The sequence below is a fragment of the Chionomys nivalis genome, chromosome 4, assembly GCF_950005125.1.
Source record: "Chionomys nivalis chromosome 4, mChiNiv1.1, whole genome shotgun sequence".
NCBI lineage: Eukaryota > Metazoa > Chordata > Mammalia > Rodentia > Cricetidae > Chionomys > Chionomys nivalis.
In genome coordinates this window covers 42,590,714-42,616,273 of record NC_080089.1, presented here as the reverse complement: position 1 = coordinate 42,616,273, position 25,560 = coordinate 42,590,714, and the positions used below count along the sequence as shown (strand labels likewise).

General features: G+C 51.8%; 1 protein-coding gene across 1 annotated transcript in view; it reads right to left on the bottom strand.

The window, feature by feature from the left end:
* Positions 1–3,390: 3,390 nt before the first annotated feature.
* Positions 3,391–25,560, bottom strand: part of Nectin1 (nectin cell adhesion molecule 1) — a 61,958-nt gene continuing 39,788 nt past the window's right edge. The window contains exons 2-6 of the mRNA XM_057767959.1: positions 19,014–19,364; positions 18,246–18,548; positions 17,833–17,950; positions 16,218–16,369; positions 3,391–7,136 (exon numbers count right to left, since the gene is read on the bottom strand). Coding sequence (XP_057623942.1) covers positions 6,592–7,136; positions 16,218–16,369; positions 17,833–17,950; positions 18,246–18,548; positions 19,014–19,364 — 1,469 coding nt within the window. The 3' untranslated portion in view covers positions 3,391–6,591. The remainder of the gene's footprint in view (positions 7,137–16,217; positions 16,370–17,832; positions 17,951–18,245; positions 18,549–19,013; positions 19,365–25,560) is intronic.

Here is a 25,560-nt window from a genome sequence, read left to right as displayed (position 1 = left end):
ACCAAACAACTGTGTGGCTAATCTTGACTGTCAACTTGATAAAATTTAGAATCACTATGGAAACAAATGTCTGTGAGGGATTATTTAGATTAGGTTAATTGAGCTGGGAGGGTCCATCCTAAATGTGGGCAGCACCATTCCCTGGGCTCTGGTGGCAGACTGAAGGAAAGAAGACAACTGAACATAAACGCTCATTCCTCTCTACCTCCTGACTGTGGCCCTTCCTGATGCCGGGACACCTTCACCCATATAAAACACACTTTCAAAGAGTGAGTAAGCAGGATCCGAATAAACTCTCCCTTCCTTAAGTTGTTTTGGTCAGCTCTTTTGTCATAGCAACAAGGCAAGTAATTAACACGTTGAGTGATTCTGGATTAAGTACTCTGTGCTCAGCGGCACTTGTGGTATACACAGATGGTGCTGTTGTGTTGGCTCTCAAGGCAGGTTGTCTAGTCTGAGCCTGGAGTCCAGGGTGAACTGAATATGATGAGGCCAGAAGTGGTGCAGAGTATGGGGTGTGAAGTGTGTGTGTGTGTGTGTGTCTGTACCTGGGGAGGAGTGGTTGTCAGAGGGAGAAAAAGAGGGGACAATGCCTCTGACAGTCATCTAAGAGCTGGTGGCAAGGGTGAGGAGTGACAGAGCAGTCCCCAGAAGACTAGGACTTGGTGGTCATCATCAAGTATATCAACCAGGGGGAGAGAATAGGGCTTGAGGACCCCGGAGGTTAGCATCAAGGTCAAGCCTGAAGACTGCTTCCAGGAAGCCATTGGACATGGAGGCAGGTACCGAGGTGTTTCCAGAAGCAGAGTCCAGCCAGCACTTATTCCAGCAATCAGAAGCCTTCCTCCATTCTCTGTGCCACCATCCATGTCCCTGTCATTGTTTTAAACCAGTTGCTGGCATCTTTCCAAGGAAGTCTTCCTCAATGAGTCTAATATGATTGGCAGCTCTACTCGGTACTCAGCGTAGCTCCTGCGTGCTCCACTGGGGGCTTGTATTGATTTTCAGTCAACGGAAATCTGTTCTAGATCTGTTTTCCTGTCCCCTCAGTCTCTTGACACCCCTCTTCCCACTCCCCACTCTCAGAGGTGGCCCTGCTCAGCATGAGCAAGCTCAGAATACATTTACTGGGGTGCGACTGGGTTCCTAGCTTCCACTCTTAACTTCAGATCTCCACGTACAGAGTGAGGGGGTTGGACTGGCATGATCACTTTGGAACAAATAATGTCTGAAATCTGCCCAGAGTACTTGTGACCCCAATATCTGCAGGACCCCTATGTATTCTTCAAGGTCAAGGCAGAGGTCATGTCACCCCCTTTCAGACAAAGCTAGCAATACTCATCCTGTGCAGCTACAGCTTTGCCCTGCTAGAGCTCTTGGTCAGGAGGCCAATGTCTCATTCGGAATCTAGAGTCCTTGGTGTTCTGAATTCTTGGAGCGGCCATAATCACAGACTAGCAGAGTGGTCTGGCCTCCAGTGACCCAAACTATGACCTAGTGGGGGCTGGAGAGATGGCTCAGTGGTTAAGAGTGTTGCCTGCTCTTCCAAAGGTCTTGAGTTCAATTCCCAGCAACCACATGGTGGCTCACAACCATCTGTAATAAGGTCTGGTGCCCTCTTCTGGCCTTCAGGCATACATACAGACAGAATATTGTATATATAATAAATAAACATTTAAAAAAAAACCCTGTGACCTAGGTGAAAGAATATGTAACCAAATATATGACTCCTGAACATCAAGTTTATTCCCTTAGTCACCTGCAGCGAGAGATTTGCTCGGAGAATGGTTTCTAGAGAACAGGGTACCAGCTGGGAGTAGGCAATGGTGGCATGCAGGAGGCAGACGGCCCTACTCAGGCAGGGACTAGTTCGCTACCCAGCCTTGGGTTCCCTACTCTGGCCAAGTGTTTTGGGTTTGGACAAAAGGAGGAGCCAGGGCCTAACTAACAGGAATTTTCTCCTAAGCCTAACTCAACTAGGAAGTGAGTGCGGACACTAGCTAGTATCCTCAAAGTTGGGTATCCAGCCTCAGGCAGAGGGAAAGTGTGGGTCAGGCTTCTCCAGTGCAAAGCTCCGCCCACAGAGGCTGTGCCTGAGACTAATTGGCTTGCCCTCCTTCCTCGAAGCTGGAGAAAGTCTTGGCTAATTTGCCGGAACGCTCTAGTTAAATGCCAATTAGGATGTTCTGTCCACTGCTCTCTTCCAATATATTAATAATGTAATTAAGCATTTATTGCTCGCACAAATTAAAAATTAACTTAAACAGACAGCCTGAAAAACTGAGGAAATAACCGCTTAGACAACCAATTTGCATCTCATTCGAGTATCAACATCTAAACACAGCTCTGTCTGTCCTGGGTGCCTTGGTTTAGCCTTCCAGTGAGGGACTCAGCCAGCTGCCAACAGCTGCGGGCTCCTCTTCCACGCTGGATTCTGCCTTTCTTAGGGGATCTAATCTTAGGTGTGGAAGAGGTGGCCTTGTTCCCACGTGGACCTGAGGACTTGCTAAGCAGCTGTCTTGGCTTCTATGGTCCCTGCCCCCTCTAGAGCCCGAGGCTCTATGGGGTAGATCTCGGTAAAAAGAGATGCCACCAGGGGTGAGTAGGAGGGGCAGTCCCTGAAGCCCCCTGTCCTCCCACCCTCGGGGCTGATTTGTCCTGCATTCCAGCCCAGGAGGTGGGAAGCAGATGTTGCTGGCATGGGGAGGAGAAGAGAATGGAGGAACAAGAAGAGCCTCCCAACCAGCCCCCTGGGACGGAAGGGTTAAGGCTGGGATCAGGGAGAGTTGTTGGGGGACAGGGCGGCACTACATCCTCAGAATAGAAGAGGGAAGGATAGAGTCGCCCCGCCCCCATCTCCGGGGATCTGTCTAACACAGCAGGTGCTCCACTGCGTGTTTTCTTCTCCTCAGAGACACAGGGGACCCGGCAGGGAGGAACAGGATTCAAAGGAAGTGGGCAAGAGGGGACCAGCCCAGGAGAGGGGTGGGGACTGAGGCAAGAGCTCTGGAACAGCGGCTGCCTGTGGCTCGAGCCAGAGCACGTCTTCCTCAGCTGTGTCCTTCTGTCATCCCTTTCCTGACCCCCATCCTGCCTGGGCCCTGCCCAGCAGACGCCATCCATTTCCCTGTGCCCTGCTGCTATAACCAGCTCACATCTCCTCACTGCAGGATGGTGCCATTGCAGCCTACCGGTGCTCAACCAGAGATGCCGGCAAGGTGGCTGATGGGGCACCTCAATGAGTCCCTGTCATAGGACCAGTTGTTCTGGTTATCTATAGTGTTCCTGCATCCTCTCTGCTGTCAGGCTATCTTCTCTAGCTTTGCCCAAACCCTACTTTCAGTGACAGGATGCAAATGGACTTGTTTTTAAACACTTTATTTATAAAAAAGTACATTTTTTTTCTCAGTACATTTTCAACCCATCTTTTTTTTTAATACAAGTAAAAGGGGGTGGGACACCCCCCTCCCCAGGTCAGAACCAGGAGAATCTGCTGGGCTGTCCCCCAGGACCAAAGAGGAAAACGGTGACAAAGAAATTGAAGCAAAGGAAGCTGGCCACACTCAGCGGTAAGGGTGGCAGCTTCTCCTGGATTTTGTTTCCATTGGTTAACATAAAAACAAAACTCACCCCCCCCATCCCAAGCCCATTCCTCACAGCCAGGGACAGAAAGCAGCATCGGTGAGACTGGATTCCTCACTTCTGGGTGCCTCTGGCCCAGGCCAGCTTGAGCCACCTGCCCTCACTAGGAGAGGGTGTTTCAGTTGGCAGTCAGGCTTGGGGAAGTCTCTCCCTGGACCCCCAGAGGCCTGGGAGCACCCCCCTCCTCCCAGTAAAGGGAATGTGGTGTCTGCTGGGCTCAGGGCGGCCCCACCCACCAGACATGAGTTCTGATTCTCCCACCTCAAGGGCAGCAGAAAAGTTATTGCACCAGTGACTGGGGCACAAAGGGCACCTTCCTAAGGCTGGGTCCCCATCCACTGTCTTGGGCCTGAGCATTCCTAAGGGCTTCTCGTTCCTCATGTGTGTACTTGTGCACACACATGCCTGTGCTTGGTCTGTGAAAGGTGAGCGCCAGTGTGCTGGACATGTGTTCACTGATGTGTGCTGCTGTTCTTTTCAGGGTCTTCTGGTAAATGAGACTCAGAATATCAAAATCTGCAGGGAAACAGGAGTCCAGGGGCAGCAGAGGGAGGGCAATGAGAGATGACAAATGGAGAGGCCCTGGCACAGTTAACACACCAAGTTTATTCTCTGTGCAGCAAGGCAGATGCTCAGCTTGGGTTGGAGCCATGAAGGTGAAGCGGAATGCCCTCTGCTCTGCTGCACTGGGCCTTCCATGGTCAGCTGGATGTCGCCACTGTCCTGCAACAAACACAGCGCCAAGAAAGCCCCTGCTCCTTAGGCCCAGCAACTGATGCCTGCCTCATTTCCTCTCTTAACCCAGGTAGCAACTGCCTGGTAGCAGCACCACAGCTGGGATCCTGGATCCTGCTGCAGACCCCGTAAATTGTGCTTTGCTTGGGGGAAAGGCATGCAGGTGTCTAAAGGGGAGCTTAGGTGCTTTGTCCGGGCCCAGGGCCTCCTCAGTACATCACGAAATAAGGAATAAGGGGTGAGAGTGGAAGGTTTGAGAGGTGCAGGAGGGTGAGTCTTTTCAGAAATGCCTCCTGCCTCGGGAGTAAGGGGACCAAGCAGAGGGGCTAGAATTGGCATGAGGAGGAGAGAGGTGCTGTGACATGGGAGGGTCACTAATACTGCTGGGAGAAGCAGCCCGCTCCTCCATCTTCCTCTGCCCTGTGGCTAGAAAGGCCCTAGAAGTTTCTTTCCTGAACTCCACCCCATCCAGTGTCCCCAATGCCAAGAGGGGAGAGCCGCCACAGGGCTGGCATGGCTTCAGACTTCTGCTACATGGCTACTGGGCGGCCTGGGCTGGGACTAGGGCAGTGAAGGCCTGGCGAAATGGCCCCAGCTGGTGGGCTGAGGGGTGCCAGAGATGGCGCTTGGACTGGGAATTCAATAGCAGCACCAGGGAGCGGGGTGGGGCAAGGGCTGGGGCTCCCTTAGGAAGCCTATGGCAGGGTGGGTCAGTGCCCGTGGGGCACAGAGTGCTCTGCCTCCCTCTCCCCAACACCTGCTATCCCTCAGAGTGTCACCTTGGGCTGAGTTAGTTGAGACCCCAGGCAGGCCCTAGGCCTCTCGCAGCCCACTTTGCCTACCCCAGGGCATAGGCATGCCCATTTAGAATGTGGGGAATTCGGGGCACAGATGGAGAAACTGAGGCACTTTGAGCTTGGGGACAGTGAGCTGGGAGAGCCTTTCTCCATGCACTCAAGGGAGGGCCCTTCATCGTCCACCTCACCTCAGAATGGCACTGGTAGAAACTGTGGACAAGCAGCAGGTTCCTAGGTGCTCCTGCACTTTCCTTGAGACTTGTGACATCTATGCTGGCCTTCCTGTATGAGACGTTAGCAGTCCCCTGCAGTCTACCAGATTGTGTTTTGCGGAGCTTCCGTGCGGACGCCCTCGCCATATAAATACTTCTTTGCCTCAAATTCCTTCCTGGGATCCCAGCCCCGACTTCCCAGAAGAGTCAAGTGTTGCTAGCACTTGACAGATGAAGAGAAATCTGAAAAACGTCACCATTGGAAAGGTTGGAGCTACACTGAAATCTTAGAGCGGCAGCAGCTGGGTGGTTCATCCTCTCTGTCTCTGGATGCTTCTGTGGGCTGATCCCTCCCTGAGCAGAGGAGGGTGGGGCCTGGGGCAGTGTTTAGCCTGGGCAGGGCGTGAGAGCACTGGGGGAGATCCAGTGGTGTGTGTGTGCATGTGTTGGAGGAGGCATACAGGGACTGTGAGTAGAGTCCAGCTGGGGTCATCCGCTCTGTAGAGAACAGACTGGGAGTAAAGGGAAGCAGTATATGACAGCAGGCCAACTTCATTTTGTAGGCCAGCAGAACAGAGAAAGCATAAAGCCACTCTTACCAGGAAAACACAGTGCCCAGGACCCCAGTAGGAACCTCAGCTCCATCATTTCACAGACAACACTCCCCTGATACCACAGAGAACTCCCCTATAACCTTTTAGGTGCCCTGGCTGCATCACCAGTTTAGAGTGGGGGGACATTGGGCAAAGGAGCAGCATACGGGGTGAGGTGAGGGTGCTCTTCATCTTGAAGCCCCCTCTGCCCTCCCTCCCCAATGAAGAGAACACAAACAAATTCCAGTGTTGGGGGGTGGGAGAGGACTGGCTCCCCAAACCCTGGAGGGACGCCCAAGTACACAAGACAAGAACAGGGCTCCCAACACAGAGGGCAGTGGATGGGGTCCTTAAAGGAAAGATACAGCAACACCAAAGTCACAGTCGAACACAACACCGCAGGGAAGGGTGGGAGAGGGTGGAAATAAAAAAACGAAGCCAAGTGGGGTCTGCCCTGAGCTCCCCTGTCTCCCCAGGAGTTTGGGGCTGGTTTAGGGCAGCTGGTCAAGTCTCTGTTGAGCTCCTGGGGCAGTGGGCTGTAGGGGTGGGCAGGGGGCGTGCGGGTAGGAGCCAGGGAGAAGTGGGCACAGACAGAGGCTCCGGAAGGTAGGGCTACACATACCACTCCTTCTTGGAAATGAAAGACCCATCGTTCTGAGAAACCATGTTCTCAGCCAAGTCCAGTTGTTCAGGGTCATACTGGTAGCCCAGAGTCCGGTCCCCATAGCCGTCCTGACGGGCCTCCGCTTCATCCACAGTGAAGTAGGGCCGTTTGGCGTCCTCGTCATATTTGGGGTGGGGTCCGCCCACCTTGCGTTCGCCCCCTCCACCGCCCTCCTCCTCTTCTTCCTCCTCATAGCTGCTCCCGCCCAGTGGGCCGGCCTTCTTTTCGTCATCTGAGTCATCAGGGTACTGCAGGTTCTGTGCCATGGGCGGGTGATGCTGGGGGATCCCTGCCTTGCTGTAGCCATTGCCATATACATGCTTCTTGGTGCTGTAGTCGCCTTTGAAGGTGTGCCGGCGCCGGCGCAGGGCCACTATGATCCCTCCAACCACAATCAGCACCAGCAGGACACTCCCTGCCACGCCCCCGATGATGGCTGTGGGCACCTGCCCCGAACGCCGCCCGTGTTCAGGAGACGGGGTGTAGGGGAACTCTGGGTGAGGAAAAGAGATGGAGGGGACAGAGTCAGTGTCTGCTCTTCAGAAGTCAGCAGGGGGTGTAGGGAAGCAGGGGAGGGAAAGGCTCAGGACAGGATGTCCACACCCCGTGTTTGAGCAGTCCTGGTTCCAGAGGTTCCTAGCACCCCACCTCCTTGAGGTCACATCAGCTGCAGCACTGGGCGCTAGAATAAGGCAGGCGAGAGGAGAGAGGCAGCTAAGGCAGCTAAAGCACCCAGAGCACCCAGCCTTCTATCCTGACCATCCCTGGAGGTAGTGCCAGTCCTATTCCATTCCATCATGGTGCAGGGGCACATCTGCAGGTACCCAACTGTGTGCCCCTCACCGCCACCACCCTCTAAGGCTGGTCTGCTATTCATTTCTATTCAGTGCAGGAGACAGTTAGGGAGGTTAACTTACCCAAGGCCACTTAGCCAATGAGATATAGTATTGCTGCTTTTTTGGTTGTTTTTAAAAATAAACCCTGTGCACATGTCACCAATGTCCCTTTGCCTGACAGGTAGACATCATTGTCCCAACACCAGGAGTCTAGTAGGTATTCCAGAACTGGTTTCTTTTGCCTTCTGGACATACAGAAATTGGGTTTCTAACTTTTGGCTCAATAGATACCCTATAAGTGCCAGTCATCTGCCAGTGTGCTACAGACCAGGGTTGTGACTCTTGGTAGTGCTCCTGCCCTGCAGAGCAAGGTGGAGATCTGTTGGAATTGCCAGGTTGGGCTATGGGGTTGAGACACCAAAGAGACAGATGGTTAACACAAAGTAAGGACAGGCAGAACGGGGCTGTGGAGGCCCACATGTGTATTACAGACCAGGAACATACACATGTATGAGCATGTTTAATGGCTCACAGGCCGTGCCAAGCACAACACATGTGTGCATAAAGATAAGGACATAATGAGGACAGACTGAGCCAGGCATAATCACTCATACTTGTAATTTCAGGATCTGAGAAACTAAGGCAGGGGGACTGCTATAAGTTCAAGGCCAGTTTGGGCTATAGAATAAAACTATCTCCAAAAATAAAAAAGAAAAAGGAAAAATAGAAAAAGAAAGAAAAGGAAAAGAAAGGTCAATAATGTGGGCAGAGTAGAAATAAAAAGATAATAAAGGTGGGGGAAAGACTAAAAGAGTTTGGAAGGAAGAGACAGTGAGGCGGGTGACTTTTTTGGACAACCCTGTAATCTCCTTTTCTCCTTTGTCTCCCAGGCCTGGGAGGTGGATGTGAGAAGGCTAAGTCAGGCCACACCAGGCCAGAGGCCAAGAGGTCCCAGGGCAAGACACAGGGAGACGGTTCCCAGCACTACCACAGGGTGGCACTGGAGACCATGACTGGCCTTGGTAAGGAGCTGGGGCAAGCTGCTGTCCAGTCAGTCCTCTCTCCAGCCTGGCCCAGGAGGGCCAAGGCCAAGGTAGCATGCCTGTCTGGACCCATGTGTCTGTTCCTGGGAGCCCGCTGCAGCTGGCTCACTCCCTAATTCAGCATCACTCACTTCATCGGAATCCTACTCCTCCCATGGGTCCCATGTGAGTGTGTGGGGTGCTGTTGGCTAGCAGGCAGGAGCAGGGCGGAGGTTCGGAATGGGGGAAAGGCTTTCCCGTGGCTCACGGGGGCCCCAGAGGGGGGTAAACACTTGCCCGAGATCACATGGTTGAGTTGTGGCCACTCAGATGCTCCCGAGCCTGGAGCTGGTGGAGAGAAGCACAAGCCTGGGGGACTGGGTTCCCCGTTTGTCACCAGTGTGTACTCAGTGTAGGTCACAGAGGAGATGGTCTGTAAATGTTTACTGATATCTGTCTTGACTGACTATCCCTGCAACAGTCTCTGGGAGCAGTCTCAAGTTCCTCTTGGTTTCCTGGGTCCCATCTGCTCACTGCCCTTAGAAAGGAAGCACCTTACACATCTGTACTCTCAGCCTGCCTCCTCCTTCAGTTCTCAGATCGGATCCTCTGCATCCACCTCCATGTCTTTCTTTGCTTGGTTGGTTTGGAACAAGGCTTCACTAGGCCAGGCTGGCTTTGAACTTGAGATCTTCCTGTCTCGGCCTCCTGAATGTTGAGGTTACAGGCTTCCACCACTCCTGGCCCACCCTTACCTGTCTACTTCCGTATTCAGCTAGCAAATATACCCCAAATATCTTTCTCTCTAGTCACGGCATTGCTATGGAACCAAATGACATGGTTGGAGTCTCAGCAGCAAGCAGGCAATAGAAAGCTGGCCATAAAGGGCTCAGGAGGGTAGGAGAAAGAGAACGCTGTGGCATGTACTCAGAAAAGGCTTCTTGGAGGCTGGACTTTGCCCTGTCTGGAAGGATGATTTGGTCTTAGAGAAGCCAAGATAGTAAGCAAGGTGTCCATAAAGAACTTCTGAACTGTGCCCCTAGCTTGCTGCGTCGAGACTCCCTGGGTCCTTGGCTTTCCCTCTTGGGCTTTCTCCAGCTCTCCTAGTGGAGGCTTTGTCTTTGGACCTCTGTCCCCCTCTGTCTTTGCTCATGACAGAGCTCTTCTCCATTTCATGACTTAACTGTGATCCTCCTGGTGTGCCAAGCCACTTCAAGTACACAGCTCTCACTCAGCTGCAGAACTGTATCTCTGAAGGTTTCTGGGATACAATTCCCAAACTGTACCCCATGAGACCCTGAGCCATTGACTCAGAGCTCAGCAAAAACCAGTAGGATAAACACTCTGAAAACCATTGGCTTAGATGACACACGGGAGCCCTTCGCCTTCTCCCACACCCTGCTGGACTTTGAGAGAGATCCAGGATGGAGTAATTCCCAGCTTCCTGAAGCTTGACCCTATCTTCCTCCTCATAGGACCATCCCAGGGAACTAACGTTTAGGGTTATAGAGTTGAGAAACTTCTGGAATCACCAACTCAAATCCCACCTGCTCCAACACGGTTGTCTGTCCTCCTTCCTCATCCTCTTCATCCACCAGTCCTCCACTGGGGCTCCCAGTGCCACCAGCATCTGTCCACTCTGACTCTTCCCTCTATTATGCCAGTGTTCCTCTCTGGATTTGGCTGTTTGTAGAAGATTCTCGGGCCTCTTACCTTCACTGGGTCTCTATCCTTTTAGCTGTCCCACTCAGAGTGAGCAGATTAATTTCCACTGTGTATTCATGGGCACTCTCTATCCCAATGACCGGCAGCAACTCGCGATTGCCTGCTGGGCCTTAGAACCTGGCCTCTATCACACAACTTCACGACTGTCCTCAGCAAAGGCCTGGATACTAAAGACTTGGTTGCTAGTTCATGACACTACTGGGAGGTGGTGGTATCATTAGAACCTACTGGGACGAATTCCGATCATTGAGGGGGGTGCCCTTGAAAGGGATATGGGGACCCTGTCTGTTTGCTTGCTGGCTTCCACAGAATGAATGAGTTACTCCACCTCACAGTCTTTCCATGCTCTTATCATAGGCCCTAAAGCCTAGGTCAAACAACCATGGGCTACAGCTTTTGAAACTGTATGCTAGAATTAATTCACTGCCACCACACACACACCCCACCCACACCAGAACAGGCGTCTCACTATGTGGTCACAGAGATCAGCCTGCCTCTGCCTCCCGGAGTGCTGGAATCAAAGGAGTACAAACTTTTCCTCCTTTTAAATTCATTATCACAGGTATTTTATGACAGTAACGAAAAGATGATTAACACATTATGCTTGCTATCTAAGTGGGTTCTGTGTGTGTGTGTGTGAGACTAAGGATTTAACATAGATCCCAGCACAAAGCCAGGCAAATACTCTACCACCAGGCTATATTCTTAGTTCTCTTTTACTTCACATTTTGAGATAGAATCTCACTAAGTTTCCCAGGCTGGCCTTGAACCTGTGATCCTCTGGCTTCAGCTCCCCAAGTAGCTGGGATTACAGACCCAGTTTCAAGTGAGTCCCTATTCACAAACAAGCTTTGGCTCACACCACCCACTCTGCCTGCACCCTTTACTCTATTTCAAACAATTTCAGATTCCAATTCATTAATTAAAAATTCATCACTAATAAATGCAAATTAGGATTAGCCACAGTTGGTTCTGATTCCCCTTTCAGTTGGGATAAGAGAAGGGCCGAGGGAAGGAGCCGCTCATCCTCTGGGGCTGACTCACTGCAGCATGACCACTGTGCATAACAGAAGTTCTACCGTGGTTACTTTCCTGCTTTCCCAGCAAAGAACCAATGAAAAATACCGTGCTCTTACATTTAACTCAGCTAGATTGGATTTCCTGACCCCACTAATCACAGAATGACAGGGTTTGCTGTATCATCTGTCTGATGAGAATGGTCGGTGCCCCAAACTACTCTGTAAATTATATTTTGAAATAAATCTAGAATCTAGCCAGTTCTCGCCATTCCATCCCAACCACCCTCATCCAAGACACCACCATTTCTCACCTGGACGATTTATGGCCACCTGCTTCCACCCTTGGCTCCTAAGGACTACATCTGATACAGCAGCCAGCAAGATCCCATCAATGTGCAAGTCACATCCCACCGCTACCCTGCCCAGAGCCCCTAATGACTGTTTTCCCCTCAAAGAATGCCAAAGTCACAGAGTCTAGAATGTTCTCCATGACCTGTGCCCTGCTCCACCTCTGATACCATCTTGTTCTGCTTTCCTGCAGGCTGAGGGCTCTTTGCCATGGACTGGGGCTTCACGCCATCACCTACTTCAGGGCTTGGCTTGAACATCACCTACTCATGAAAACTTTCCCCCACCCACCATCTTTAAAAATGCAACGTACAAGTCCCTCATCTTCTGCACAGTGACCTTTCTTTTCCCTACATTACCCTCAGGATCCCATAAGCTTCACAAAGATGGAGTCTGGTCTATTTTACTCACTGATTTATCCCAAATGCCTAGAACACATGACGATGAAATCTCTGTTAAGTTAAAGAACATATTCTCTCATGCCATGGCTCTGCCTTAAAAGTGAGGCTCATCCAGGTGGCGGAAAGCATACAGTCACAGATAACGTGGGCCTGGGACACACTGGGGACCTCATTTCATAGGAGTCGGGGTAGGAGGAGAGCAGTGGCTTAGGGATGGGTTATACTTGGTTCTCTACTTTTGAGCTCCTCCGTCCAGGTCTTCTACTTTATTTTTCCTAAGCTCTAAGGAGGTTTACTGTTCCTGTGGGCCTTTTTGTGACCGAAGGGAATCCATATTATTCTGACTACTTTAGTGTCGGTTCTGGGTAGAGCAGAGGAATGGCTACGTGGCCAAAATAAACACATCAATCAAATGAGCGAGGAAAGAAAGGGATGGCTAACTCATGTGCCAGCAGGGGAAAGGGACATCCTGCCCCTCTCCTTCACCCCTCCATTTGTCACACTCAGCAATAGTCTCTATGTCAGAAGCAGAACCATAAGGGCCACAGCTGGGTAGAGGGGAAAACTGAGCACTGGGGTCATTTGCTCTTGTTGCTGGGGGCCCAGTTGGCCCCTCTCACATCCTCTTACAAAGTGGCCCACCTGGCTCTGCTTCTGAAGAATTGCAGGCTTCTGAGATGGACAGGACCTCAGAGCAGTGGGACTTCTCATTCTGGGTCCATAGTTCCCAGACTAAGATGGGTGATTCAGTGTGAGGGGCTTTGGGTTGATCTGAGGTGAACTGGAGTTAGGGTTTATAGTCTGGAACTAACCTCTAGGTTCAAAGAAAATGCCTGGGCATGCTTCCACAACCAATGTTGAATGTTTTAGCTGGCAGGAAATGACCTACAACAGATCAGGCCAGGAAGTTGTGAGAACTACATTTCCCAGCATGCAATGAGATCAGCCACAGGGAGAATGGGAAGGCCTGGGGTCATACCCCCGAGAAACCCTGCTGTCTTCCCGCAGCTGAAGCAGCTGTGTAGTTCCTCCATTGTCTGCTGGGGCTCCTGCAAGTTGGAAGAGGAACTCCCAGAGGTATGGACTCAGCTGCATCCGTAACTCCCAAACACGTGCCATTTGCTGGCTTGGAGACAGGCATATTTGCCCTCAGCATAGCCCCAGGCTTCCATTTGCACACTCAGCAGGCAGACAGTGGTTTGCCTGCTCACACTGGCTTACACATGCTTACAGAGGAACACACCCACACTCATGCCTGGGCATGCACACTTGCAGAGACACTCCCTGTGAAGGCCCACCATCCTTGGTCCAAAGAACTGGCCTAACTGGCATGCCCACGGGACGAGCCCAAACTTCACCGAGAGTAAGAGTTGGGACAGACACACTAAGCTTGAGTCGCTTCCCTGCCCCGCTCTTGGGAGTGGCAATAGGCCAATCTGCCACCTTCCTCCTAACACCCCTAGGGAGGAAAGCTATATCCTATTTGGTCAAGGCCATATCCTGGACCCCTCCCCACCATTAGTGTTAGCCCTCGTGGAAGAAGGTAGGTCCTCTAGCTACTATGCTGTGCAATCCCTTACCCAGCACTCTGAAACTGCTTCTCGGTACAAGGCCTTGGACATGGACTTCTTTGAGTGCCCAGACACTGTTAAATGCACCCACAAATTCCGCTAGGTTGCTTCTACAGCTTTCTTATCCCTGTAACCAGTTGGGCCTATTTCACACTCGGGGTCATTCACTGTGACAGCGACTGACTAGTCCTAGTGACACCGTGCAGCAATCCGAACATAGCCCTGCTATGCTGCTTTCATCATGGGCCGTCCTTCTTCCATCCCCCCTTCCACGTGTGCCCCCTGCCTACCCCACCCCAGTTTCTCTTTGTTCCACTCTCCAGATGTGCGCAGGGCAAAGCTATGACCTAAAAGGACAGTCAGAATGAAATATTAAATCCCCACTTATCCCTCTCACTCATGCATTGCCTTCAGACCAGTGGGGCTGGGAACACAGGGCCCGGCTATGCTCATGGGGGTGGTCCCCAGGGATTGCAGAGGCCACTTGCTGATGTGGGGGAAATGGTGATGAGGTCGCCTGCCACTTAAAGAATCAACAGCACTGGAAAGGTTCAAACATCTGGCTGAATCCTTCGAAAAGGCTGGAAGCTGCTCCCGATGGGGCTGACCCACACAGCTACTGAGCCCATCAGGAGAGCCAGGAGTGCCAGGTTTTCTTGTCTCTTGGCTCCTGACTAATAACAGAACTGGCATGGTATGACCCTTTTCCAGCCGGAGCTCTGGGCTGTTTTAGACCACCTATCCTCAAACACACTCTAGATGTTATGTGCAGGCGAGCACACACCACCGACTAGATAGACCTGATCGGGTCACACAGCAGGTACCGGGTACCCACGGCAGCTTCCTCCCCATGGCTAGTCTCTTCTTCCTTCTTCTCCTCTCTGCTCCTACATCTGAGCCTCAAGGAGCAGCCCTTCCTCAAGACCATCGCCTCTGCTCCTGGGCTTTTGGAGAAGGGAGGATGCACCCTCCTGCTGGCTGTGATTCTGAGGCTGGGCATACTTGCCCTAGCAGGGTTTCTGGTCAGTCTTCTCATGCTGGAGGATGCTTCTGGGTTCCTTACTTCCACCAAATTTCCAATCAGCTCCCCCTCCCCCCCGCCCCGCAGAGTTCCTGGGTGGCAGGGTGGGATGCTGCGGTGGCTTTGGTGTCCTGTTGGAGGGAGCGCTCCATGATCACATGGACAACGGCATGTAAGTTGGACTACCTCCACATTACAAATCGGGAAGCTGAGGTTCAGAGAGGTAAAGAATTTATTCAAAGTCACACAGCCAAGAAGAGTCCTTACACGGACACATCCCTGGCCCTCGGGTAACACTGCTCATCACACTTGGTATGATGGCTCCTCACAGAAGGCAGCTGTGCATTTCCTCATCCAACCCCACAGCCTCAGGGCCAGAGTTCTGGACCCTATATGTCTCCAACTTGTCCCAGAAGGGGGAAGTGTGGTGCAATCTACTTCTGCTGTCTGTCCCTGTCCTGGCAGGTGACCTTGGCTATTAGCAGGCTCCAACCCTGGCACCTCTACTCCTATAAACATTCTCAGAGTCAGGGGCAGGGTGCTGAAGAAAATAGCAAGTGACCATAGACTCTCGTTCCTAGGTGACAGGACAGCCCCAAGGACAGCCCAGTGTGGTGGTCCCTGGATAGCTCCAGCTGCTCTCTGTGCAGCTGTGTTTGGAATGTACTCAAAGATGATGTCCTCAGGGCGCCCCCAAACCTGTGTCTAGCTAGACTACGTTACTGCCTCGTTTCCTGGAAGCCCAGGATCACGCTGTGCACGTTACATCCTGTCCTTTGGTGGCAGTGCCACGCCTCTTCCTGTTTTTTGGAGGTTCTTCGTGTTACTTTCTCACTCTGCAACCAGCTCAGGTCTGATACTGAAAACACTCCCCCTTTTGAAGTTTGGTGGCAATTTGGTGGCAATTTACTCCTTGGTGCATTTGTTTTGATGCTCCTATTAATGACAATGATAATGATGGAGGTCGCGACAATAATAACAGAGCCTTGGCCACTTACTGACAGACTGGGTTGTGCTAGGTTTTGTGACCTGCATTATGTGTCATTGGACAGCAGCCCTTCCTTCAAGGCAGGTCACACTACCCCCATTTTACAGACGAGGCTCACTCAGGTCACATCCCAGGTGAAGCCTCTCTGTGGAGCAACACAGCCCTCATTTCCCCTGACTGATTCACCCCTCCTGTAATGACAGAGGAAGATCTGGGAAAAGAGCAATTCGGTATCCAATGCCTTCAGGGTGCTTGCTCACTCTAGCCTCTACTTTCCCGTCTGTCTGGAGGCGAGCCTCGCCCTGCAGCCCTCCAGGCTTCCTCAACTCCAGCTGCAGAACGTGGAGGATGTGAGCCCACCTGCAGACCTGTTCCACCAAGCCAGCAGGACTCCCTCGTACAAGCGTTCAGCCATTGCTGGAAATAGCACTTCTGCCCCCCAAAGGTCACTCTGACTGCACCCTATAATGCCCCCTCCCCATAAGGCAAAGAGGAAAGTGTGAAGAAAGAACCATGGCCAGAGCTGCAGAGAAGCAAGCGGGGTACAAAGTCACAAACTTCCCACCGGGTGCAATGAAAGGAGCGGATGTGGCTATGGAGGAACCGGAGGATGGGGAGTGGGAGGGGAGGCAAAGACTCCTACCTGTGATATTGACCTCCACCTGCCCTGAGCGGGTGCCAATGGGGTTGGTGGCCTCACAGATGTAGGTTCCTGCCAGGCTGTAGTTGATGGGTCCTCGGAAGAAGAGGGTTCTGTTCTGGGCCTCCACACCCTTGGGGAGAGAGCCATTCAGCCTGTAGGTATTGGGAGACACAGGGAAGGGTTAGGACTCTTCAGCTCCAAGAATCAGCCCCCGGGGCATCCACCAGCTCTTCTGCTGAGTGCATGTATTAGGGACTGTTTGGAATGGAGGGAAAATAGGAACAACAATAGTGTCTTGCATCTCAGTTTTCTATTATTCAGGAATTCATGGGTTTGGAGACAGGGTTTTGTTACGTAGCCCAGGTAGGTTCTGAACTTGCAGCAATCCTGACTGGGCCTCCCTGGTGCTGGGATGACGGGGTTTGGGCCACCATGCTTGGCAGTTCATGTTTGAGCATCATGCCACTGAAACCTATTCAAGGCAGATGGGTACCACTCCCCCATTAACAAATGAAACCTGAGATTCAAGGCCAAGGGCACACAGCTAGGAAGCAGCAGAGCAGAGGCCAGCTGGATCTGCAGGCTTCAGGAGAGTGCTTGTTCTACCGCTCCTGTGGCTTCTCTTTGTGTCTCCTTGGTAGTGGGTTGACAACAGGGACACCTGGGTCCTGATCCTAGTTCTCCTTTGGTGGGGCCACTGAGGCCAAGAGCATTGGGAGAAGCTATTTGGATGCGAAAGCAGGCACAGCTGAACTCCTACTGATCATCTTGCCATTGCTGGAAATGTCTCAAGACATTTTCGTGTGGGGAACAGTCTAGGAGTTTGCCAAATACAGAAAGCCTTCATCCTTCCCTTGTTAGCTGTTCTTCAGTAAGGTCAACAGCTGCTCTGGGTACACGCTGACAGGCAAGAAGGTTCTGCCCACCCTCACCTTCTAAAGCAGTTTTGTGCCTAGAAGTGCAGGCTGATAGGGAGGGTCTGCCAGGGTCCTCTACTTCCTAGAAAACGGTTTAGACTCACTTTTAGCTGCTGACTTCTGGCCATCCATGTCAACTTCCTTAGCTCCCCCGACACCCTGAGTCCCACCTAGTCTCTGGAAAGAATGGTGGTTCGAGATGTTCAAGTTGGCTAGCGGGGATAGATTCCCCTCTGAAGGTCAAGAACCAGACTGTAAAGTCAAGAATGGGATAGTGGAACACGGGTGTCCACTGCTGCCTCCACCCAGAGAACCTGGGGCTGTTGTACAGAAAGACTAGGAACAAAGGAAGACTGGGGTGTTCCAGAACACCAGCTTCCCAGGGGACACCTTGGTAAAAAAAATAAATAATGGGCACTGGGGTAGGATGATTCACCAAAGAAAAGTGACAAAATCCTTTATTAGTGAGTGAAGGGAAGCAGGTCAGGAGGAACACCCCCGCTGGCATGATTATTATTAGTCCCAAACCCTAGCACTCATATGCAGAGGTGTGTGCACAGTCTGTGTGGGTACGTGGGATCTCTTAAATCAACCCTCATGGGAAAATCTGAGCCTAGGCTCTAATCCTCCCTACTCCCTGGAGGTGTGAGGTTCAGCAAAGGGTATTTTCAGGGGATGGGTCAGCCCACAGCACTCACGTGGTCCAGTGGTACTCGGTGGCTGGGGGGTTAGCATCTGCTTTGCATGTAAGCTTCACATCTGTCCGCTGCAGGTACCAGTTGCCATCAAAGCCCTCAATGGTCACCTCAGGTTCATCTGTGGGGCAAGGGAGGATGTTGGAAGAGGGTGAGGTCAGGGAGCAGGCAGGGAAGAGATAGAAGGAACAGTTAAGGAAGAGACCCAGGAGCAGCTGGAAGGAAAGGCAAGTTGGCATTCTAAGACCTCAGAGCAAAAGCAGCAAGGGGAAAGGTTAGAAGGAGGACACAGTGACAGAAAGAGAGGATGGGGAAATTGCAGCATCTTGGAGGAGAAAGTCATGGGGAGAGACTAGGGGACAGAAGAGGAAGGCAGACCGCAGAGGGTGGGGTGGGAGGGGCCGGCCCTGGCTCACACTGCACGTTGAGCGTGAGGCTCTCCCTGAAGCGGTCCAGGTGATAGTTGACGATGCAAGCCAGGGACTGCCGGTGGGCTTCCCGGCTGGGCACCAAGCGGTAACGGCTGATGACTGTCACTGTGCCATTGGGGTTCCGAATTTCCTGGTACTCTGCCTCGCCCTTTAGCCGCGTTTCCCAGGACACCACACTGGGAGGCTTCCCATTGGCTGAGGTGCAGGTGGCCACCAGGACCTTGTCATCCTGTCCCTTCCTGGCTCGAAGCACTGCATGGGTGCCCTCGATCCAGTTGGTAGGTTTGGCTGTGGGCACAACACCATGGCATCAGTTGAAGTTGCCCGTCACCCCTGCCTCTCAGCTGTACTTTGCCAAAGCCCTTCCCAGAATTTCCCTTGGGAAGTGCCTCCTGCCAGTAAATCCTTCTTGCAGCACGAACAGTCCTGTTTTAGACTTTCTAGAGTTTTGGCATGATCAAGCCAAGCAGCTTCCTTCCTTACTACGGTGTCCTATGCACCTGCCTGTGTCCTAGTCTCCAACACAACGTCCCTTGGTGGAGGCTTCAACCTAAATACTGCCCCTGCCCAATGCTAAGGCCTCATCCCCAATCCTGGGAATTGTGGACAGTCTGGCTAGTCAAGTGAGAGGCACTATGCCTAGAGCTATGGGAACATGCCAATCCAACAGGGGTGTCTGGGACCACTGGGGCACATGCTAAGGATGGTCAACCCCTTTAGACAGGCAAAGGAAAGAGGCCCAGGGCACCTTACCCATCACAGTGAGATTAAGCTGGCTCTCGCGGTTGCCTGTAGGAAAGGTGGCAAATTCACAGATGTACATGCCCTCGTCCTCCAGCTCCAGGCGGGAGAGGCGGATGGTGCCATCAATGAAGGAGGGTCGCAGGAACTCCACTCGTTTCTCATAGGGAGGCAACACGGAGACGCCCATAGTTGGGTTGTAGATGGCCATGTTCTGCTTGGAGCCATTGGTGGCCTTCTGCCACGTGACCTGGGTAATCTTCACACTGGGCAGTGGGTTTGCAAAGCTACAGTGCAATACCACATCTGTGCCGATGAAGCCATACATGGAGTCGTTCACCTGCACCATCTGCGTGTGAGTGCCTGGTGGACGGGAAGACAGGAAGTGGTCAGTGACGGGTACCACTCCCCACACCTACCATTCTCTGTCCTTTGCTCTTAACTTTTACAGCAGTCATTACTTTTATGAAAACAATCACTGGGTCTGGTGGTTTGCGCCTAGAGCCCCAGCACTTGGGAGGCTAAGCAGGAAGATTGCTATGAGACTTTGAGGCCAGTCCGGCTTACATAGTAAGGTCCAGGACAACCCGAGACACAAATGAAACTCATTTAGAATCCCCCCAAAATGAATTAATTACCCGATATAAAAACCACCTATTAAGGTGGCCCAGTGGATAAAGACATTGGCCACCAAGGATGATGACCTAAATTTGATCCCCAGAACCCACATGGTAGAAGAGACCCCCTTTCAATTGTTCTCGGACCTCCGTGTGCCCACCACAGCATATACACACAGACATAAAATAAATAAATGGATTTAATAATAAAATCTCACTCTAGATAATTCTGAAAAATACCACGAAGACAACGACACCATTCACTTGTAGCTCAGAATGGCCCTGGATTCATGATCCTCATATCTCAGCATCCTTCTCCTTCCCCCTTCCCCGAGACAGGGTTTCTCTGTAAAATAGCCCTGGCTGTCCTGGAACTCACACTGTAGACCAGGCTGACCTTGAACTCACAGAAATCCACCTGCCTCTGCCTCCTGAGTGCTGGGATTAAAGGTGTGCACCATCACAGGCCGACGTCTCAGTTTCCTGAGTGCTGTGATTTTCCACTAATGCCACTACAATGCCTGGCTACTATCTGTGGGTTGTTTTTTTTTTTTTTTTTTTTTTTTTTTTTTGGCATGTGTGTTACACATGCACACGAGGGTCTGAGGTTGATGCTAAGTATCCTACTCAATTGATTTCTACCATATTTTTCTTTCTTTGGACAGGGTCTTACTATCTGGCTGGCCTGGAATTCGCTGTGTTAACCAGGCTGGCTTTGAATTTGCAGAGATCTGCTTGCCTCTGTCTCCTCTGTGCTGGAATTAAAAGGCATGAGCTTCTTTGCCTTCTATTTTTAGGTAAGATCTCTCAGTTGGACCCAGATGGTGTTAATTTGGCTAGCCAGATTGCCCCAGGGATCCCATCTTTGCCTCCTAGGCAGGTCACTATGCCCATCTGGCATTTGTGTAGGTGCTCTGGTCCTAATGCTTTTATGGCAAGCACTTTACCCAGTGAGCCATCTCCCTAGCTCCTCCCTATATATATATTTTTAAAAAAATCAGAATCATATTGTACAGATTGTCCAAATGGTGCTTTTCACTTAGTGATGTGGGTCAGTGTTCCATGTTAGTAACTAACATACGTCCACATGCTAGTTTCTCCCTTTTGTTCTGTGGACGGAGACGACATGCTTGGCAAGTCTTCCACTACTGAGCTACATTCAAGCTCTGTCTCCCCTTGCCCTCACAAGATGCCTCTGAAGGCAGTTTTGACTATATAGTTAAGTCTGATCTTAAACTAACCATCTTCCCACCTCAGCCTCTAGAATTTTAGGATGTAAGTGGTGGCACCTTACGAACTTAGCATGCTGTTTGTTTGTTTGAGGGTCAAAAGCTCTACTATCCAAGCAGAGCTCTAGCTAGGAGCTTTCCTGGGCCTCGGTTCCCTCATCTGACAAATGAGCCAGATGATCCAGTCTTCTCTCTCCCACCCGTTGCTGGGGAACCAAACAGCATACAGGTAAGAAGCGGCAAGGGGGCGGGGGCAGGAACTGGAGAAGGTGCACAGACGAACGGCAGAGGGAGGCCCCTCCCCTTCAGCTCCTATGAGGAACCACTCAGGTTCTTTTGTTAGGAAGCTCTCAGTTCAATCTTCCAGGTTCCTCCCAGTACAGCCTCCCTGTCTCAGAATACGGCTGTGTATACCTGACTTCTCTCTTGGCCTAGGAACTCTTGCAGGGAGTTCTTTCCCTTCCTGAGTCTCCAAGGCCCAGCCCAGCTCAGCATCTGGCTTACACAGCAGGCTTCCGTGTTTTCTTTTCTCTAGTGTAGCAAATATTTATTGCTGGGCAAACTGCAGTGGTAGCCAGGAGAATGGAGACTCCCAGGAAGGAGTGGGCAGCGGGTGGCAAGGCATACGTTCCCTCCAGTCTCCACTACAGAGTCCTCGCTTTTGAGACCCTTATCCTGAGACAACCACCCCAGGCCAGGTTCTGCCCTCCACTTTTGTCCATCTCCAAGTCTGTCCTTCCTGTGATTGACTATATTTGTGTTCTTTATACCCAACATCCTCATTTTACTGAGTACCATTAGTACCTCTGCTGATGCAGGGGCAGGAGGATGGCTTTGAGAGGCCTGGGATCCAAGAGTGGGGAGCTGGGGCTTCCCCTTGCCTCCTCTGTGTGAATGGAGAAGTGGGGGTTCTTGGGAAGGTCCCAAAGCTCACGGTCAGTTCAGCACATTGCTTCCCATTCCACTCTTCCAGAGATCACATTCACCGTGGGATCTTAGGGGCTTAGTATATAACATGCTCTCAGCAAATCCATGTTGAGCCATGCACGGTGGGATGTACTTGTAATATTAGCCTTCAGGAGTCAGAGTCAGGTCTTAAGTTCAAGGCCAGTGTGGACTACATAGTGAGACCTTGGGAGGCATGTGTAGGAAAGGAGAAAAGGAGAGGTGTGTGTGTGTATGTGTGTGTGTGTGTGTGTGAGAGAGAGAGAGAGAGAGAGAGAGAGAGAGAGAGAGAGGCCGAAGACATGTTTTTGGCTTTCCCAAGCCATGTTCTTGGCATGGAGAATTTCATACATATCCATTCTTTCTGCCATTCACACTAGAGTCTTAACGAGCACATTGGGTGTTCCTGCCTCCCTGCCCCCACCGGCCCTTGGAAGTATCAGATCCCTCAAGCAGCTGGGGGCTGGGGGAGCTGTGAGACGAGGTGAGGAGGGTGTATGGCACATAGTTGGGGGCTGAATTTCTGCCTACTGTGAGACCCTAACAGTCATTTCCCTTGCCTTTGTAGAGGAGCAGGCTGGCTGCCTGGGTCTCCCGTATCCTTCTGGCTCTGTCTCACAGCAGCCCCGCCCACACCCTACCCAGAAGCAGCTTGAGAGGAGGTCAGTGGGTCAGATGGTCTAGCACTCTTGCTGACTGGTCAGCTGGCAAGCAATTAATTCTTCCATCCTCCCTGACAGGACAAATGGGTGCTCCCTGATGCTCCTCCAGCCTCCACTCCCCAAGCCTGCTGGAGGCTGCCCAGCAGCTGAGATAATGTGGGCATAATTGGGGAACTTGCGCCACATAAAGCCAAGAACTGGAAAAGCCAGTTGGGAGGGCTTGGGCCACAACGTGAGAGTTGGGGGAAGGGGCATAGGTATCAGGAAGCATCTTGGTGCTAGGTATGGTGGGCCTGGAGGAACACATGGCCCACCGAGTCCCACTACCCCGTCTCCTCTCATCCCTTCTGCAGTTGTGGGGCAGGCAGAGGGGAGGCCCTGATGTACAGACTGATTGATATTCCTGTGCTGTTTCCCAAGCAGTGACCTCACCCTTCAGGGATAAGTTGGTGCCAGGAGGGGAGGTTGCTGATGATGCCCCATGTAAGCTGGGAGGTTTCTGTGCCAAAGCAGGTGTGTGTGTGTGTGTGTGTGTGTGTGTGTGTGTCTTCCCTAAGTCTACGCTGGATAGAGGCCATTTTTCTCTCCTTTGGGTTCTCCTAAAAGCAGCTTCATGGTGTAGAGAGAAGAGAGAAGCATTCCTGGTGTCCCCTCATTGTACACAAAGGCATTTCTGGCCCTTTCTGGTCCTGCAATGGACTGGGTGGGGACATGAGGACCTTTCAGTAGTAGGCATGCTCACATTTAGTCTTGGCGTCTGTCATGGCTGGCTATTAACAGAGCCTAGGAGGTAGTCCATGGGTGGCATGTGGGGCTCCTGGAGTATTAAGGGTAAAGCCCTCAGTGTCTTGGCGTTGAGAGGGGAAGATTAGCACAATTAGACCCCGCTTCAACACTCTAGCCTGAGGGACCTGGTTCCCAAGCTTCTGTGGGGGCTCCCTGGCTTGGACTAAGCATGCCAAATCAGATCTAAGTATCTAGCTCTTAGACTGGGTGGCTTTCAAAGGGAAAAGGGCTCACCCTTGAATATGGAAAGGAGGGGCTGGGTGGAAAGCCTGAGAAAAGGAACAGGATTGGTGGGTGCCTGCAGCGGCAGGTGTCAGGAAGGGAGGTCTTAGAGCATGCTCAGTTTTCTCCATGCCTGCTACAGCTTCACGGTCTGGAAAACGACATGGGTGGCTCCCAAGCTCTGCATGGCCTTTCTGGCACCCTTATTTGAGGTGTGCGATGGGATTGGGAAGAGTCTGCAATATGAGTTTGCATTCTGCCTCTGTGCCTTCCAGTGGGCCAATGACTCGATCTTTCTGTGACTCAGTTTACACAGAGGGTACACATCTGAGAAACGGGGGTCCTAATAGCTAATGTCTGCTGTAAGGATGGGATGAAGGAGTACATGGGAAACTCAGAAAGCAGCACCAGCACAAAATAATGTTGGCTGTCGCCATCATCGTTGTCATCATCACCAACAACATTATCTGTGGAGCAGTAGGCCTCCCTTTCTGGGACTTCAATCAACAAATGTTTACTGATCATTTACCTGGCACGAGGCACTGAACGGGGTGCTATAGGCCCCCTTTTCTGGGACACCGAGATGGTTCTCACTCCTGACTTTCTGGTGGGCATTTCTACTAGGAACCCATGCAACTGTACCCATTACTATTTCCTACATTTGTGCGGAGTGTTTATCCTGTCACTCAATGGGTATCTAGCTACCAAGGGAAAAGCAGGGATGTCCTTGACCTCGGGCTGCGTTGATCACGTTATGCCTGCCATGGTAGGCAGCACGGTTTGGGGAATCTGCTGACTCTCTGGTTACCCGAGCAATAAGAAAGCTTCCCCTGCGGATTATAGAGTAGAACTTATGACATGGTCGTGCACGAGGGCTCAATGGGTTGGGCAACCTGCCACTAACTAGGTCAGGAGGGGTTAGGTCACCTGCCCAAGAACAGACTAGTAGCCCCTCTGGCCTAATGCAATTCCTACCCTAAACCAGAGTCTGGCTCAATCTTATCTCCCTAGGGACCTTGTTCTGGTTGGTGATCTTCTGGGAAATACCCTCAGAAACCTTTGAAAACGATACAAAAGCTAATCCCAATACCCAGCCCTGGTACTCATAGGTGCCTCATGTTGACTTGGGGTCAGAAATGGAATCTAGTGAGCTCAGGCTGGAGCGCCTACGGAAGGCTGTTATGTGTGCAGTGGGAAGAGAAAAGAGTAGGGGGCAAGGGCTGCAGAAATCATAGAACTTGTACCTACAGAAGGGGGGTTCTTACACCTTAGGGTACACAATGAGTCTTTCCCTGCCCCGACCTTAATCACTGCCTAGATCCCCCCTGACCACCCTATATGGTCAGGGTCCAAGACACAGGTCTCTGGGACCTCAGTTTCCTTAATAGAACATAGGCGATGTAGTTGGGGCGACCTGGCTTCTCAGAAGTGCTGAGCCAGCAAGGCAAGCGTCGGACCAGCCCCCCTACAACGTCACAGGGCTGCAAAAGCCCAAGCTCAGCAACAAGACACAAAGGCTCTTCAGTTGTGGCAGAGGAACCTGCTCCCCAGGGCCCTGCCCTGCTTGCCGTGGAGCTGATCTGCAGAGGGGTGGCAAGAGTTCCCACGCATCGGGCGTGGCCACACGAGCAGTTTCTCTTCCTGCACTTTTTGACTTTAGAACTCCTGTCCTAGCTGGGCAAGCTGGGTCTGAGCTCAGGAGGTGGGTGTGTAAATGAGGGCTTTTGTGAGGACCACTGTGCCTGGGCCTGGCCGGGCAGATCTTCTCCAGGCCTTCATTTCCTGAAGCTTGCCTCTGTCTCCAGCAGCGGCTTGAGCAGAGTGTGAGCACAGGAGACAGAATCCAGTCTGTGTGTACAGGTGTGGGCTGCAGGGCTCTCTGACAAGGGCCTGCACCAAAACAACTTCTCTTTTGGGGAGGGTTTTACTTTGTTGTGAGACAAAGTCTCACACTGTAGCCTAGGCTACCCTAGAACAAGACTATGCAGTCTAGGCTGGCCTCAAACTCATGGCTAGTCTCCTGTCTTAACCTTTTGACTAAGTTTCCTGCCCAGTGTGGGCTTAGTTACATATGAGAGCTACCATGACCATGACGCCT